Source organism: Lutra lutra, chromosome 3, assembly GCF_902655055.1.
Source record: "Lutra lutra chromosome 3, mLutLut1.2, whole genome shotgun sequence".
In the NCBI taxonomy this organism is placed as follows: domain Eukaryota; kingdom Metazoa; phylum Chordata; class Mammalia; order Carnivora; family Mustelidae; genus Lutra; species Lutra lutra.
Genome location: NC_062280.1, coordinates 40,095,674 through 40,114,654, shown reverse-complemented (window position 1 = coordinate 40,114,654; position 18,981 = coordinate 40,095,674). Strand labels below are relative to the sequence as shown.

At 41.7% G+C, this 18,981-nt stretch overlaps 1 protein-coding gene across 1 annotated transcript in view; it reads left to right on the top strand.

The window, feature by feature from the left end:
• Nucleotides 1-204: 204 nt before the first annotated feature.
• PDE6D (phosphodiesterase 6D) overlaps nt 205-18,981 on the top strand; it is a 51,472-nt gene continuing 32,695 nt past the window's right edge. The window contains exon 1 of the mRNA XM_047721342.1: nt 205-462. Coding sequence (XP_047577298.1) covers nt 413-462 — 50 coding nt within the window. The 5' untranslated portion in view covers nt 205-412. The remainder of the gene's footprint in view (nt 463-18,981) is intronic.

Below are 18,981 nucleotides of genomic sequence, written 5' to 3'. Positions count from 1 at the left end.
GCGGGCCCCTCGAGCCTCTGCAGATTTGAAGCCAACCCTCCGCTGGGGCAAACTCTAGGCAACAAGACCTAAAGAAAAATTTGTCCTACGGGACTTCCCGGGGAGGGCCCTTCCCACTTACGCTCGTCGTCCCCCGGCGAAGCCGCTGAGTATTTCTATTGGCTGCTTAGAGTGCCAATCGGCGAGGTGAGCTTTTCATTGGCTTAGGGGCGGGCGCTCCGAGGCTAGGGGGAAGGAGAAGGGATCAGGAGCGGGAGCTAAGGGGAGGGAGAGGCCGGTCCGGGTCTGGCCGCTGCCTCTGCTCGCCCGAGGTCTCCAGGCCGGGCTGCGGCTCAGTCCTCCGTTCCTGGGCACCGTCTGCGAGGCTCCGCCGGGCCAGCGTGAGAGAGCCGCGGGCGGCGGCCGCCGCAACATGTCAGCCAAGGACGAGCGGGCCAGGGAGATCCTGAGGGGCTTCAAACTGTATCCGCCCGGGAGCGGGGCGGGGCCGGGAGGACTTTGGGAGGTGGCCTCTCGCTGAGGAGACGGGCCGGGGGCGGGAGCCGCGCCAGGTGGGCACCGGACGGGAGCGCGGCGGGAGGGACAGAGGGAACGGCGTCCGGGGCCCCCGGCGGGACCAGGCACTGGAGGCGAGGCAGGGGGCGTCCTGAGGGAGGAAGGGGACGTTTTCTGGTGCCCCGGGGACTGGAGGCGGAGGACCCCGGACGCAATTGGGTTGGGAGAAGCGCCCGGCGTCGGAAACGGGATTCGGGGAGGCCGGCTTGGGTCCGAGCCTCGGCCCCCACCCAGAGGCCGGGAAGGGGCTGCGTCCCGCAGGGAAGGACTGAGGGGGCGCGGAGAGCTGGCCTCGGAGCCCCGCAGCCCGTTTGGCGGGAAGCCCCCGGGGGAGCAGGAAAATGTGACTCGGAGCGAGTGACCTTGTGTGGGACAAATGCAAATACTTGAGCTAAACTCTCCCGGGTTCCCCTATCCCACCCGACCCCCGCCTTGTTTCCACAACTCTGCCTCACTTGTGGCTCCTTCCAGGGCTGGAGCCGAGGAAGGTGGGCAAAGAGAAGCCTGGGATCGACCTTATCTTAACTCTGTCTTGGCCTTTTGAGGCATTGGATGGTGGCTGCTTCTTTCTCAGCTTTTCGCTTTTCTGTCCAGCGAAGTGAGGACCCTAAACCCGTGCGTGAGGTGCCTTGAAGTGTTTTGGTGTTGCACTGGGACTCCTGGCAAAGGTATCTGCTCCTTCGCGTTTGTGTGGTTAACGCGTAGACAAGGTGGAGCTGTCCAGCAATTACTTGATTACGTCGGGGAGACGGTAGGATTTAGCAGGATAGAGAAATCATTGCCTCGGGCCTGTTGTGCCGCTTGTGCAACCTTCGCTCCTTAAAGTAATGAGGAAACCTCGTGTTTTAATGGAGGGTCGATCTGTAACCATAGGATGCGGATGAAAAAAATGTAATCCTGGACATTCCAATTTCAGATTTTCCTGCTGACCTTTTTCTCTTTGTACATGATGTGCTTACAATATGGAACATTCTCAAATTCTTCTCTCGGTGAAATTGTAGTCATCACTTTAGTTCTGCTCCCCTAAAAGGAGATTGAGTGAGGCACTTTTCTCTGAGCTGCCTGTGTTTTTACAATGCCCCTTTCACCCCTGCAAATTTTAATTGCTTTGTCACCGTCAGAGACCAAGTTGGTAGTAAATTTTAGAACACAAAGTGCAAAAAAGTTACAGGATGCTTTGGATTTGCAAATGAAAAGCTTCAAATGGAAGCTGACCTGCTACGCTTCTTTCGGAAAAAGAACCGATTGGCGTTATCACCTAGGCGTAATGCCATTCCTGATAAACTTTTTCAGTACTTTAACGTAGTGAAGTTTAGTAACAGCCTCTTTTATAGCTCCATGTACCTTTTGGTATTTCTCTTCATAATGGCACCTATAAGTAAATAGGGATGGCTGAAGTGTTAGAAAAGCTATGACACAAATTTTATTTTTCACTTAAGTAATTTATATTGTTACTTAACATGTGTGCTGTAGACAGTAAAACCGGAGACTGGAGAATTGAGAGATTTCAGAAGCAGCATTTTTGTGCGATTGGAGTAAACACATTGCTGAGAACAAGAATCTTTTTCATGGCTTTCAGACAAAGCAGAAGGGGAAAGTTTAACTTCTTACCTCAGTCTGGGCTCAGTCTGGTGAAGCTGTTGAAAAAAGGCCAAGGGACAGATGTGGAAAAGAGTAGAAAGCAGAACCTGCATCAGCCCCATAAAGGGCAGGTGAATTAACCAGTTCAATGATGACTTTAGTGTGTTAAGAAACAGGCTTTCAGAGAAGGTTTGACCTGAGCTGAATAAATCTCAACAGAAGAAGCCACATAAAAAAGTTAACATGGTAGCAAGAAGATACTCATCCTCTGGTAGACTTTATTGACATCTGAGGATTGAGAGAGAAAGGGAAAAGAGTTCTAGAATTTGCCCATTACCTTCAGGACAAAAACAATGTTTTAGTAAAACAAACTACCTATTGTCCCCCTTTATTATTGGGTAAATTGTTTTTCTGAACTTCCACTGTATCTGTTTCTGTTAAGAGTTTTTTCTGCCAAAAAAAAAAGCTCCGTTACAGTCTCTTACCAACAATGACAGTGCTCATTTCTACATTAACTATGTCTATCTTTTATATTTTTGACAATTTAGACAAGTAATACCTTGTTTTAATTTGTATTTCCCTGGATACCTAGATTCCTGAATAGGTAATGGAGCATAGTGGTTAAAAGCAATTCTGGACTATAGAGCTGTACTGTCTGTGTTGGAATCCCAGCCTTGTACTCTTGGTTGTGTGTCCCTGAGCAACTTCTTTAACCTCTACCTCAATTTCCTCATCTGTTGTGAAGATCGAATGAGTTGATAGCTGAAGCATTTAGAAAAGCACCTGATGCCTAGTAAACATTATGTAGTAGCTCTTTTTTTTTTTTTTTTTTTAAGATTTTACTTATTTGTCAGAGAGAGAGAGAGAGAGAGTGCTTGAGCAGGGAGAGAGGCAGGCAGAGGAAGAAGCAGGCTCCCCGCTGATCAAGGAGCCTGATGTGACAGATGTGGCACTCAATCCCAGGACCCTGAGATCATGACCTGAGCCAAGGACAGACGCTTAACTGACTGAGTCCACTCAGGCATTCCTATAGTAGTTCTTATTATTATTAGAGAAGTTGCAAAATCTTTCTTTCCCATGAATTGCCTATTGATTTTGTTTTTGCCCATTTTACTATTGAATTTTTTACTTACTGGTTTGTAGGTGTTCTTTATTTTAATATCATTTGCCTGTTCTGTATGTTGCAAATATTTTTCATCAATGTATTGCTCATCTCCTTTTTTATTGAACAAATTTTATTTATTTATTTATTTATTTTCAAAGAGTTTATTTGAGAGAGAGCATGGTGTTGGGGGAGGCCAGAGGGAGAGGGAGAAGTGGACTCCCCACTGAACAGGCAGCCCAACTGGGGGCTTGCTCCCAGGACCCTAAAGGCGGCAGATGCTTGTCTGACTGAGCCACCCGTGTGCTCCTGTTGAACAAGTTTTAAATTATCATTTTAAATTCATCAATATTTTACATGTGACATCTGCATTTTATGTCCTTTTTTTTTTTTTAATTTGTTTGAGAGAGAGAGAGACAGAGATAGTGACAGAGAGCCCAAGCTGGAAGGAGAGGGAGAAGCAGGCTCCTCACTGAGTAGGGAGCCTAATGCCGGATTCAATCCCAGGACCCTGGGATCAGGACCTGAGCCAAAGGCAGACGCTTAACCAACTGAGCCATCCAGGCACCCCTGCATTTTGTGTCTTTTTTTTTTTTTTTAAGATTTTATTTATTTATTTGACAGACAGATCACAAGTAGGCAGAGAAGCAGGCAGAGAGAGAGAGAGAGAGAGGGAAGCAGGCTCCCCGCCGAGCAGAGAGCCCGACGCGGGGCTCGATCTCAGGACCCTGAGATCATGACCTGAGCCGAAGGCAGAGGCTTTAACCCACTGAGCCACCCAGGCGCCCCTGCATTTTGTGTCTTAAAGATTTATTTACTTGAGTGAGTGAGAGAGAGTGCATGTGGGCCATGCATCACACCCCCTCACACAGGCACAATCAAGAAAAGTCGGGGAGGAAGAAGGAGAGAATCTCAGGCAGACTCCCCCTGATGTGGAGCCCAACTCAGGGCTTGATCTCTCCATTCTGAGATCATGACCTGAACTGAAATCAAGAGTTGGATGCTTAACCGACTGAGCCACTCAGGCACCCTTGCATTTTGTGTCATAAGAAGACCTTCCTGTCTACGGCCATACCACCCTGAACGCGCCCGATCTCGTCTGATCTCGGAAGCTAAGCAGGGTCGGGCCTGGTTAGTACTTGGATGGGAGAAGACCTTCCTGACCTTGGGCAAGTCACTCCACTGTCTCTTCCCATCCATTTTTTTAATATTCAGACAGATAAAAATCATAGTATCTACTTTATAAGTTTGCAATACAGATTAAATTAATTGTTATGACTAAAGAAATAAAACAAAACTTTTCTTATCTCAAGATTAAATATTCTATGTTCTCATCTCTTTTTTAATGTTTAGCTCTTAATCCACCTGGAATTTTTTACACAAATATATGTGGGAGAAATCTAACTTCTTGTGCTGTTTTAAAGTGGTACTTAATTTTTCCATTACCAACCTCAGCCCCCAGAAATGACCTTTATGATATTTTAATATAACCTTCCAATGTGGCTATGTAGTATATTTGCTTTATAAGATTGAATCATAAGCATTATTTTGTAACTTTTTTTTCTCTTAATAATTAATTTATCATGTTCATAACTTGCAAAGATTTTTACTTTTAATTGCTTTCTTTTTTTTTCCTAAAGATTTTATTCACTTATTTGTCAGAGAGAGAGAGAGAGAGTATAAGCCAGGGGGAGTAGCAGAGGGGGAGGGAGAAGTAGGCACCCTGCTAAGCTGGGAGCTCAATTCGGGGCTTGATTCCAGGACCCAGGGATCATGACCTGAGCTGAAGGCAGATGCTTAACTGACTGAGCCACCCACGCATCCCTTTAATTGCTTTCCATGACATAAATTTGTCATAGTCCTTTTACACAAGTTTTCCAGTGTACCCTGTATAATGCACTGTTCTGCCTCTTCAAACTGCTTTTCCTCACATAAATACAGTTGGCCCTTGAACAACACTGATTTAAACTGTGCAGGTCCACTTACACAAGAATTTTTAAATAACTATGGTATATAGTATTGTAAATGTGTTTTCTCTGCCTTATGATTTCTTTTTTTTTTTTTTAAAGATTTTATTTATTTATTGACAGAGAGATCACAAGCAGGCAGAGAGAGAGAAGGAAGCAGGCTCCCTGCTGAGCAGAGAGCCCGATGCGGGGCTCGATCCCAGGACCCTGAGATCACGACCCGAGCCGAAGGCAGCGGCTTAACCCACTGAGCCACCCAGGCGCCCCATGCCTTATGATTTCTTAAGAACATTTTTTCCTCTAACTTACTTTGGGGTGCCTGGGTGGCTCAGTCATTAGGCGTCTGCCTTCGACTCAGGTCATGATCTCAGGGTCCTGGATCGAGCCCCACATCGAGCCCCACATCAGGCTCCCTGCTCCTCAGGAAGCCTGCTTCTTCCTCTCCCACTCCCCCTGCATGTATTCCCTCTCTCGCTGTGTCTCTCTCTGTCAAAGAAATAAATAAAATCTATTTTTAATAAAATAATATGGGGGGCACCTGGGTGGCTCAGTCGGTTAAAGCCTCTGCCTTTGGCTCAGGTCATGGTCTCGGGGTCCTAGGATCGAGCCCCGCATCGGGCTCTCTGCTTGGCAGGGAGGGTGCTTCCCCTCCTCTCTCTGCCTGTCTCTCTGCCTACTTGTGATCTCTGTCTGTCAAATAAATAAATAAAATCTTTAAAAAAAAAAAAAAAGAATATGGTACATAATACATATAACATACAAAATACATGTAATTGACTTTATGTTATCAGTAAGGCTTATACTCAACAATAGGCTATTAGTAGATAAGTTTTGGAGGAGTCAAAATTAGACACAAATTTTCAACTATGAGGATAGTTGTGCCCTGACCTGTATACAACTTTATTAAATTAATATCAAAGAAACTAACAGCCTACCATAAGAAAGATTATGCTTTTTATAATTTTATTATATTAATTTTTGAGATTTATTTGATAGATCACAAGTAGGCAGAGAGGCAGGCAAAGAGAGAGAGGGAAGCAGGCTCCCGGCTGAGCAGAGAGCCCCATGTGAGGCTCAGTCCCAGGACCCTGAGATCATGACCTGAACTGAAGACAGAGGCTTATCCCACTGAGCCACCCAGGTGCCCATATAATTTTATTACTCTTATACCATTTGGTCTAAGATATGAAGTAGTGATTTAACTTTTCCTTTCAAGATTAGCTAATTGCCTCATTTACTTGTACTCCAGAAGTTAATATAATATCTAGAATATAAATTATTGCCACCAGGGGCACCTGACTGGTTCGGTTGGTGGAACATGTGGCTCTTGATCTTGAGGTCGTGAGTTTGAGACCCACGTTGAGTGTGGAGATCACTTAAAAATAAAATCTTTAATTAATAATAATCTGAGGAGCTCAGTCAGTTAAGCATCTGACTCTTGATTTTGGCTCAGGTCTTGAGCTCAGGGTCATGCGATGAAGCCCCACATCAGGCTCTGCACTGGGCATGGAGCCTGCTTAAGATTCTCCCTCTCCTTCTATCTTTCTCTCTCTCCCTCTTTCTCTCTCTCTCCCCCTCTCAAAAATAAGCAAATAAATAAAATCTTTTAAAATTTAAAAAAATAAACAACTGGGGCGCCTGGGTGGCTCAGTGGGTTAAGCCGCTGCCTTCGGCTCAGGTCATGATCTCAGGGTCCTGGGATTGAGTCCCGCATCGGGCTCTCTGCTCAGCAGGGAGCCTGCTTCCCTCTCTCTCTCTCTCTCTCTCTCTCTCTGCCTGCCTCTCTACTTGTGATCTCTCTCTGTCAAATAAATAAATAAAATCTTTAAAAAATAAATAAGTAAATAAACAACTGCCTACAAATCAGTAAAATAAATGGGTGAGCTGGGTGGCTTAGTCAGTTAAGCGTCTCCCTTCAGCTCGGGTCATGATTTCGGGGTCCTGCGATTGAGCCCCACACCTGGCTCCCTGCTCACTGAAGAGCTTGCTTCTCCCTCTGCCCCATCCCCCTGTTTGTGCTCTCTCGCTCTCACTCTATCCCAAATAAGTCTTTTTAAAAAATAAAATAAATGTTTAACTCAAAGTGGACAAAGAATATGAACAAAGAGTTTACAGAAGAAAACTACAAGTAGCCAATGAATATATTAAGAGATGTTCAACCTTAATAAATCAACAGACTGTCTCTTTTTTCCCAATTCATTAACAAAAATTTAAAAAGTTGACAATAGGGGCTCCTGGCTGGCTCAGTCAGTAGAGCATACATCTCTTTTATTTTTATTTTTTTTAATTTTTTTTAAAGTTTGGGGTTTTTTTGACAGAGAGGGAGAGATCACAAGTAGAGCAGCAGACAGAGAGAGGGGGAAAGCAGGCTCCCCGCTGAGCAGAGAGAGCCCAATGCGGGGCTCGATCCTAGGACCCCGAGACCATGACCTGAGCCGAAGGCAGAGGCTTTAACCTACTGAGCCACCCAGGTGCCCCTCCTTTTTTTTTTTTTTTTTTTAAGATTTTATTCATTTATTTGAGAGAGTGTACAATCTGGGGGAGGGGCAAAGGGAGAAGGAGGAGCAGACTCCCCACTGAACAGGTAGCTGGATACCAACCTTGACGCCAGGATCTTGGGATCAGGATCTGAGCTGAAGGCAGACGCTTAATGAGTGAGCTACCCAGGTGCCTGAGCATGCGATTCTTGATCTTTGGGTTTTGGGTTCCAGCCCCACAAGGGGCATGGAGCCTACTATAAATAAATAAATCAAAATCAATAATATTCAGTATTGGCAACTGTTTGGGGGGAAAGGGACACTTCACTTGCTGTGTGTGTGTGTGTGTGTGTGTGTGTGTGTGTGTAGCTTTTATGGAGAAAGTTTATGAGTAACTGCAGCAGAGCAGAACAGTAGTTAAAGAGTTCAGTGGTTAAGAGTGTGGACTCTAGGTTCAGACTTACTGCCTTCAGCATTGTTACCCTAGACAGAGCATTCAAACTGTAAACCTCAGTATCCATATAATTTCCTCAGAGTGTTGTTAGAATTACATGAGACTGCATATAAAATAATTAATATAAGACCTGGCACATAGTAAGTAATAAATGTTAACTATGTTATTATTTGTTTTATTAATAATTATTAACATTATAACAATAACAGTGGTAATATTGCTGCAAAGCCAGTTTTTTTTTTCTGAGATAAACCAGTGCCTTCATGCTGTTATTCTCTTACTAAGAAAATAGAATATTTCTGTTTTGCCTGTTTGAGGAAATGATTTAATTAGCAAACATTGATGTATGCCTAGTGTTTAGCTTGTTTTCTGGGAAGTAGTTACATTTCAATTTATGATAGCTTAGCAGAAAAGGAACTAGTTTGGCTCAGAAGGTTTCTGAAAGTACCTTTCACATGTTTTCTTTCATTCCCTCTCCATAGTTTGATCCTGGATCCCCCACATCCTCTTTCCCATAGCATCTTTTTTTTATTTTTAAGATTTTATTTATTTATGTGACAGAGATCACAAGTAGGCAGAGAGGCAAGCAGAGAGAGAGGAAGGGAAGCAGGCTCCCTGCTGAGCAGAGAGCCGGAGGCGGGACTTGAGCCCAGGACCCCCAGACCATGACCTGAGTCGAAGGCAGAGGCTTTAACCCACTGAGCCACCCAGGCGCCCCTCTCATAGCATTTTGATCTTTGACTTGACTTCTAGTCAAAAATATTTGGCTTTAAATCTTCTATTCATTTAGATTTCCTTATTAAAAATAGTAGACTGTTGAACTTTTCTTGAAGTCAGTATTCCCTAATATATGCCTTGGCCAAATGTTAAAAATGAGTTTGATTTTTGAGTTTATGATTTTCTAAAATACAGTTTTTATCAACTCAAGCTCTGGGGAAGCAACCAAAACACAGTACTCATAAAGCCAATGAACACTGTTTATCACAGATTGTCCAGTCATAACTTCATGTAGATTATGATTGGTAATGTGTTTTCCAGGATGAGAAGTTGTTATTGTTACCCTGAATGGATTAAGTGAGGTTATGCCCTATCGATCATGTTATTTAGGATTTTTAAATGGGCATTCCTACGTTCACATTTTGGGGAGGAATTTTGAAATATAATTAGATAGGGACGCCTGGGTGGCCTCAGTTGGTTAAGCAGCTGCCTTCAGCTCAGGTCATGATCCCGGTGTCCTGGGATCGAGTCCCACATCGGGCTCCTTGCTCTGCAGGGAGCCTGCTTCTCCCTCTGCCTGCTATTCTGTCTGCCTGTGCTCGCTCTCTCTCCCTCTCTCTCTCTCTCTGATAAATAAATAAAATCTTAAAAAAAAAAAAGAAAAAAGAAATATAATTAGATAGTCTTCAGATCTTCTAAATTTCTTTGAGGATTCTATATATGGTTTATAGTGAAACATTATAGTAACTTCTGGAGAAATGCAACAAAACATGGTGAGACTCCCATGAAAAATTCTGGCTATATTGTCACTGTATTTGATAAAGGGCTAGCAGTGGTGCTGAGGTTTAGCAGCTCTGGGTTCCTATTAAGCTTGACCTCACTTTTGGCTCACAGGCCTCCCTTGTAAGCAGTCTGCACCCTCAGATCTGCATGGTAGAGGAAAACTTGACTTCTGAACATACGGACCAATCCCTATTCCTGAGCTTTAGCATCATAGGAAGGTAGTTTAAAGGCCATTGTGACGGGGCACCTGGGTGGCTCAGTGGGTTAAGCCTCTCCCTTTAGCTCAGGTCATGATCTCAAGGTCCTGGGATCAAGCCCCGCATTGGGCTCTCTGCTCAGCAGGGAACCTGCTTCCCCCTCTTTCTCTGCCTGCTGCTGCCTACCTGTGATCTCTCTCTCTGTCAAATAAATAAATGAAATCTTTGAAAAAAAAAAAAAAAGTCTATCGTGACTAGTAACCTAAAGTTTCCAACCAGTGCCTGAATACTTAAAACTCAGATTGTGAAGATGTTAAGAGTACTATTCTTTTTTGCTTTTGACCTGATGATAATTTGAAGCTGAGAGGAAAACAAGTATATTTTCTTACAGTCCAATATCCTTAAAAATCTCGTGATTGGCAAAGAAGTCCCACATGTGAGGAACTTGTTTGGTCTATAATGAGAGGTCATGGCTAAGTCCACCTGGTCCGGAGGAGAGGCACTGGAATCATGTGGAGAATGGGAAGGTTTGACCTGAAGATGAAGAATTAAGCAAGGGATGTGAGTGTTCTAAAGTTTTAAAAAGCTGTTCTAGAGAGAAAGAATTAAATGTGTTCTATTTGGCTCTCAGAGAAGGGTAGATGTTATAGGGGACAAAGTTTATTTAGCCCAATTACCTGAAGGGGGGGGGCGTTTTCCAGAAAGTATTTTAAGCAGCAAATGATGTTCCTGTCCATCAGGAGGATTGCAGAGGGAAATTTTGTGTGCATCAAGATAAGGTGTTAGAGAGATTAATCTCCAGGACTCAAATCATTTTCCAACACCACAATCCTTTGATTTGGTGACAGTCATTCTTAATTAACGAGGATTCTTTTCAGCAAGTATTTCTATTTAGATATGAGCTACACCTAAAATAGGCAAAACATTTTTTGTAATTTGATGTAATTAAAACAAGACATCATTTCCATTTTGTTTTTCAGACAACTCTTTTCTTAGATGCTCAGTATTGAAGTATTCTATTTAGCATATTGTGGGACCCACTGATCAGAGTCCTGGAGAGCAATTACTGTCTGAATTTAGATAAAATCTAGAAAACCTAAACAAATAACTCTAATATAATAACACTTTAAATATAGCCATAAGAAGAAAGGGGGTGACCTAATAATATTTGACATTCCTATAGTCTTTTTCAATTTTTCAAACTACTTTGATATACTATTACATTATTGCAACAACTCTATATAATTACTCTACTCACTTTATAAATGGGAAATTAAGGATTGATGAGGTATCCTGAGATTAAGGCAGAACCTAGAGGTTCTGACTACAGAAATGTCATACGATTAGGCCACCCCCTTTCTTCTTGTGGCTATATTTCAAGTGTCACAAAATAAGTGCCTAAGTAGCATAAAGTGCTGTAGTATCTCAGAGGAAGGCTGACTACTCCTGGAGGTGTTGTTGAAGGCTTTAGAATTGTTCTTGGAATAGGATCTTATAAAGAGAGATGAGTAGGTGTTGAGCAGCTTAATTTTCAAGATCTGGAGAGTAACAGAGGAGGAAAGTGACATGAAACATGCAGGAAGAGAGTGCTTTGAAGGGCGATTTGGGATCAAGAATGAGGAGGAATGAGAGTCAAAAACAAGTCCTTGGAATTGCTGGAAATTGAATTCGTTCACTGAATATTTAAGACTACTAAGAGTCCTATGATACCTTATAGGTCATTGGTGATCTTTTTGAGAGTAGCCGATACTTAAGGAAACAATTAGGTATAATCTGCCGGGATTAGAAAATGGATAATAGATGAGGAAATTAAGTCGCTTTACTTTTTAAGAATTTAAAGAATACTTTACTTTTTTCTAGAATCTGGTGACCTAGGAATGCAGAGATCAAAGAAGTAGCTTGAGGAGGTAGGTCTTATTAAAGAATGAAAATCACTGGGGTGTCTGGCTGGCTCAGTCAGTGGAGTGTGCGATGCTTAATCTTGGGTCATGAGTTTGAGCCCCATGTTGGGTGTAGAGATTACTTAATTAAAAAAAAAAGAACGGAAATCACTTATTTAAGCTACCTAACTTTGTGCAAGTTGCTAACATCTGTAAAACAAGGAGAATGCTTGCTTTGTCTGCTTCACAGAGATGTTCTGAAATTTGAGTGAATATTTTATGCCAACTCTCTTTAGAAAACCATAGCTCTACAGGGGCACCTGTGTGGCTCATTGGGTTGGGCGTCTGCCCTCGGCTCTGGTCATGATCCCGGGGCTCTAAGATCAAGCCCCACATTGGCTTACCTGCTCAACATGGAGTCTGCTTCTACCTCTCCCCTTCTGCACTGGCTCACTTGCTCTTTGTCTCTCAAATAAATAAATAAAATCTTTAAACACCAACAACAAACACCATAGCTCTACAAATGCATTGTGCTACTATAGCATGGTTTCAATTATTTATCTTTGTTTTAAAGTTCAGGGTTGCTTGTCTCTTTTGCCAGTTTGTAGGTTTCATGTTTCAGGGTATTGATAAAGCCAGAGTCTTAGTGATTCTTTTTTACCCTAGCTTAGACATCTGAAGCCTTTTTTCACAATTCTGGAAGTAGTGACTATTGAAGTGATAGCAGAGGAAGCCCTCTACATGACACATATGTCCCACTTGAAAAGCAAATTATCTATGCCTTTTCTTTTTTTTTAAGAGGCTTCTAACTTGAAGAAGTTGGTTTCCCTGTCAATACTGTAACATGTTTTTAAAACTAGGTAAAGTTCACAGGTCTCTGAATGTGGCTTTTGATAGGATTCCAAGCAATATCCTTATGCCTCCAAATAACATATAGTGGCTGAACCTTTTGGGATCACACCCTTGGGGAAGCGCCTTGTATTATCTCCATGGCTGTGTCTATTCTAGATTGTTTCTGACCAGTCTCAGGCACATAACTGCACACATTAGTAGAGAAATGGACCTATGAGGGAAAGAAAGGTTACTTTCATTTGACTTTGCTAGTGAGAAGAGTGTGTTGTGTTTCAAATAGTGATCTTCTCATTGCTAAATTACTTGCCTCCATCTGTTTCCTAGGCCAGTTTGAATTTTGATTGTATGCTTTCCAAGCACAGTGCCTTTGCCAGGGGCAGAGTATTATTTCACAGGGATATCACCACTGATTACAGTGCTGCATATTATGTTTCAAGAATACTGAAACCTGGTTTCTCAGGGATCCATTTATATTTTTCTCACCTCATCCCCCATAAATAGGAAAACTACCATGGGGAAATCACCAATTAGGATTGGTTCTCACGAATGTGAGGATACATATAGGATGCTCTGTCTAACCAATGCTAGTGCAGAAAAAGCCTAGAAGGAGGGCTTTGAAAGAAGTGATATTTAAGAATTAATGAAACTTTGGGACACCTGGCTGGTGCAGTCAGTAAGAGCACACGACTCTGGATCTCAGAGTTGTGAGTTCAAGTCCCATGTTGGGGTTGGAGATTACTTTAAAAATAAATTAATACGGGACGCCTGGGTGGCTCAGTTGGTTAAGCGGCTGCCTTCGGCTCAGGTCATGATCCCAGCGTCCTGGGATCGAGTCCCACATCGGGCTCCTTGCTCAGCGGGGAGCCTGTTTCTGCCTCTGCCTACCACTCTGTCTGCTGTGCTCATGCTCGCTCCCTCTCTCTCTTTCTAACAAATAAATAAATAAATCTTTTAAAAAAATAATAATAATTAATACAAATTTAAAAAAGAAGAATGAAGTGGGAAGTAAGAAACAGAAATGAGTTCAGAAAGTGAGCAAGGAGGAGCAAGTTTGAGAGGGGAGAGATCATGAAGGCAGAGTGTTAAAAGAGAGCAAGAAGAAGAAAAAAGGCCACAACCCCAAAACTAGGGAAGCAGAGCAAAGAAGGAATTCCTTAAAAAAAAAAAAAAAGAAAAGGAAAGAAAAAAGGCATTCTTATGATGAAAATGCATAGGATACCACCAAATAGAGACTCCCTTTGTTTTTGCTAGTCTGTACAGCTGCTTTCAGCCCAGAGGAATGAGAAGACAGGTTTTTCTTCATGCCTGTGCCCTTGGTGCTGAAGCTTTTGCCTGTATTACCCTGGTCTGCCATGGTAGACATTAGCATATATCAGTATGTACTGAGTCAGCCACTTTGCCTGGAAATTCTACTTACCTTGGAATTCCTCAAACTATAGGTAATGAACCGCATGCCCATATATAATTTACAGATACTCTGCCAAGTCGTGAATTCAACTTAATGTAGGATGGGCTTTTAAATCTAATGCGTTTTTACCTGCAGTTTGGCTGACTGACTAGCTGTTCTACCTTAGGGAGAATGAGATTTTTTTGTTGCTTGCTTTGCTGCTTGTTTTTGCTGAGCTCCAGGTTTAAGTTTGTCCTTGGCACAGCTTTCTGAATCCTGAATGAGCAGTTCTCCATGTTTGGCTCCTGGACCTCTTCATTGAGCTTTGCTTTCTGGTTGCTCAGCCTGAGAGGGAGAGTTCTAGCAACCCTTCTGACTTGCTCTCTGTACTCCACTGTGGTTCAACACACATATCTGAGCGTCAGTTAGGTGCAGAGCACTGAGAAGGGAATAAATAGTATTGTGCCCGTGGAACTTGACTTGCAAATTTGACTGACATTCTGATGAGTACTTCCATGCTGCTGTAAACAAGTCTATAGGTACACTGAGGAGGGATCAGATAGCTTTGCCTCAGGGTGTATCAGGGACCACAGTCAGAGAGGAGGTTGACACAGCACTGTGACTTTAAGGAGCATCCTAAAGTGGGACGCATGTTCTAGGCATAGTAGAGCAGCGTATGCTAAACACTGAAACACAAGAATATACTGAGATGCAGGAACTCTAAGGCTCACTAAAGGATAGGTGCATGTAGGGGCTGGAGTAGAAGGTGATTCTGAAGAATGGAATGGATGGCAGAGACTCTGTGTCTTTCTTCCTCCAACAAACCTGAATTTACCCTCTTGACTTCCTTACCCCAGGCTTACAGCACTTTATTAAACCTGCTGCCCTTCTGGTTTCCTTCTGAGTTGCTGTTCTTTATCAAATTGTCCTTGCTGCTTGCTTGACATTACCTTCCTATCTCACCCGTCTCTGTTCTTCTTTTAGCCTGTTATCAACTCTTTTAACCTATTATCAAACTTTTAACCTATTATAACCCCCCCCTTTTTTAAAAATCAACATTCCCCAAAACTGCTTACAAAGCTTGAACTTTATATGTTCCTCAGAAATGTGTATGTCTGAAAATGGAAGGAGTTTTTTATTGGACATTCACATAGGATTATACTGAGACCATATCAAGACCAGAGATCTGATCTTTCAATCTAGAATAGTGCTTCTTGAACTGTCACTGGTAATGATCCAGGTTTTTATTTTTAATCCTTCACAGACCAACATTTTCATAAAATGAGTTAATAAAAATCATAGATATGAGTTAATTTTAAAATGACATATAAAATAAAGCCAGAAGGCTTTATTAGAATCCACAAATTATTCTGCTTAATTGCTATTATAGTTTTTAAACACTTATCTTGTCACAAACTGGTAACAGACGATTCACAAACCAGCCCCACTGGTCTATGGATCACATTTTTGGCAGCACAGTTATAGAATCCTCAATATAACTTGTGCCTGATACACAGTAGAACTTCAGTGAATGAGGTGGTTAGCGTGATTATACCAGAGAAAGGGAAAAATAACAGCAGCAGCTCTCTTTGGAGGCTTGGTGGTAAATGGTAAAGGGAGAAGGAGTGCTGCAATAACATGACCCCCCCACCAATAAAACAGACTTTTCATCATCACTCTCTCTGAACATCACTCCTTTGGCTCTGTAGTGAGCCAGATAGATTTTAATAAATCATTTGTGTAAGTTACTGAGAAATTACAGTTTTGTTTTTGCTGATTATGCAAAACTTACTCTGTCTGCAGAAAGATGTCAACCCATGTCTCTGAACCAGCTTTCATGAGCAAATGTACAATTTGCCTAGGGTTAATTTCAAATCCTAACCACCCCGCTCTTCAAATCAAAGCATTTCATAATGTAGGCCATACTGCCAAATGCTTTCCCTGCCTGAGATTGTTTCCTTTGGTGTCTTCTGAATAGGGGTAAGAAGTCTTTTTTTTTTTTTTAAGATTTATTTATTTATTTGACAGAGAGAGAGAGATCACAAGTAGGAAGAGCAGCAGGTGGTGGGTGTGGGGCGGGTGTGAGCAGAAAGCCAGATGTGGGCTCCATCCAGGACCCTGAGATCATGACCTGAGCTGAAGGCAGAGGCTTATTACCCACTGAGCCACCCAGGTGCCCAGGGTAAGAAGTCTTTTTATCAAAAACTTTGTAACAAACCAATCAGCCTTCCTGTGTCAATTAACATAATTTTAGATTGCTTACAACACTGCAGTTTTTTCAGTTCTTCAAAGCAGATTGTAAGGTCTTGAATCCCCTTCAAGAGGGATTCATGATATCATTCAGAAGATAGAAAAGCAGGTCACTTTTTTTAATATTCAGATATATAGCTACAGTTGAAGGATATCATTATTTGAAATATTTAACTCCATTTTTGTATGTAACTTATAATAGGGAAGTTTTATTATCATAAATAAAACTTTGTTTTCCATGTGAATCAGTATAGCACCAATAACCCAGTAAATCATCCTCGTTCTCTGCTAACCATATCCCAGGAGAACATCATTAGAAGGCCAAAAAGACCACTTCCATGGCATATTTGAGGATCTGGCACCTTTCTTTCTCACCCTCTTGTTAGTTCCCTCAGCTTTTCTAGCTCTGGAGACCTGTCCTCACAAGGATACCCCAGACCTTGCAACTGCCTGAAGCCACTCTCTAGGAGTATGTAGTGTAGACAGATTATCTGTCGGAACACTAGCTATGTTGTTTACTAACTGTGAGTTGCTGAGAAAGGTATTTAACTTCTGAGAGTACCACTTTTTCATGTGGGTGTCAGTATTAAAGGAGATAAAATTGAAAAAATTAAAATTAACTCATTTAATTTGGTATATAACTTGGTATATATATTGAATGTAGGTTATTGAAAATAGCAGCTATTTTAACCGGCCTCCTCTTTCTTTGAGGACCAGCTTTAAGCAGTGAATGTTGCCAGCTGCCAGATAAGGCTGGAAATACTGTTTACCTTTTCCCTGGCCTTACACTATCAGCAATTACTAAGTTAAACAAGACTGTTAGGAAGCTAATTCTGAGAAATGCAAAAGATTAGGGCTTTGTCTGCTTTAGTAATGAACCACTGATTAAGAATTATTGACCTTGAGGCACCTGGCTGGCTCAGTCAGAAGAGCATGTGACTCGATCTGCAGGTGGTGAGTTTGAGCCCTGTGTTGGGTGTAGAGATTACTTAAATTAATAAAACTTAAAAAAAAAAATTGATCTTTTTAGCTATTGTTAGACCAATGCAGTGAGATTTCCCTTAGCCTTTGGAGACTGCAGAAACTCAGAAGAGAGACCAGAACTTCAGTCTTAGTTAGACTGATCTGTTTTCCTAGTCTTGACTAGAGTGGATTGTCCAGTCACACACCTCAGCATTTGAATGTGGAAGAGACCAACCCTCAGTTGGTACTAGATCTGTTACCTGGACATTGTGGCTCCATCAATTTTATATAGTTTGGTGTGGTTCAATAATTTCTGGGAAGTTTGTGTAAACTAGAAAGTAGTGTCTCTAGTCATACAATGTGTCCCTTTTTGTAAATATGTCTTTTACCCATCAAGGATATACGTAAAAGATCAAGAATCAGGGATCCCAAAAGTGAATGAACGTGTGGAGCATGCTAACAGCATAATTTGAGCTTGCATTCTAAGGCATTAAAGACCTCTATATTCTGCTGTTTAGAAGTGCCTTTCTAGCCTCTTGTCCTGGAAGGACTGCTTGTCCTGTATCATGAGCTTAAGGGTCATGACTTCTTCATCTTCCGTCCCCCTGTCTTGAGTATAGTCTCTCCCCGGTACAAAGTAGGCATGCAGGATAGCTGACTGTGTCATATAAATATTGTCAAAAACCAACTTTACTGCTTACTGACTCCCAGACCTTTGAGCAAGGTACTTGCTATCCCTAAACTAGATTCCTCATTCATGAAAGAACTCTAATAACAGCACCTATTTCATAGCATTGTGAGAATTAATTTAGATATGGATCAAGCACTTAGGCCAGTATCTGGCATTCAGTATGTGTTAGCCATCCTCATTATACAGTGAGTGCTGAATGTAAAGATGTTGTGATTGCCTATGTTTCTGCCGAAGATCCTTACACTCGAGATGTGGAACATGAATTATCTGACAACAGAATCCTTTCCATTTCTTGGTAAAATCTTCCCCTCTAATTTCTTCTGTTCATTTAAACAGAAATTTACTTAGAGGGGGCGCCTGGGTGACTCAGTCGTTAAGTGTCTGCCTGGCTCAGGTCATGATCGCAGGGTCCTGGGATTGAGCACCGTATCAGGCTCCCTGCTCGTCAGGAAGCCTGCTTCTCCCTCACCCACTCTCCCTGCTTGTGTTCTCCCTCTGTCAAATAAAGAAATAATATCTTTAAAAAAAAAAAAGAAGAAGAAGAAGGAATTTACTTAGAAATGGCCCATTTGAGGGACTCCTGAGTGGCTCAGTCTGTTCAGTGTCTGACTTCAGCTCAGGTCCTGATCCCAGCGTCCTAGGATTGAGTCTCCCCCATCAGGCTCCCTGCTCAGCTGGGAGCCTGCTTCTCTCTCTCTGCCTGCCACTTCCCCTGCTTGTGCACCTGCTCACTCTTTCTCTTTCTGTTAAATAAACAAATACAATCTTTGACAAAAAAAATGGCCCATTTGATAAGGAATGCCTCATAAAGTATACCAGCTGACTCATATAATTGCTCCAGATAATGTTATGTGAAAGTTTTCATATTCTTTTGTTTTTAAAAATTATTTTGGAAGAATAACAGTATGGTGGCAACTTATGAATATTTTTATATTATTTATGTATTTTATTTATATAATAATTTATATAATGTATATAATAATTTATATAATAAATATATATTTTATATAATTATAATTTTATATGATTATAATTTTATATAATTATAATATGTTATAATATTATAATAAATATGTATTATATTATATATATTTTATTATTTGTATTCTAAAAAATATACTAAAC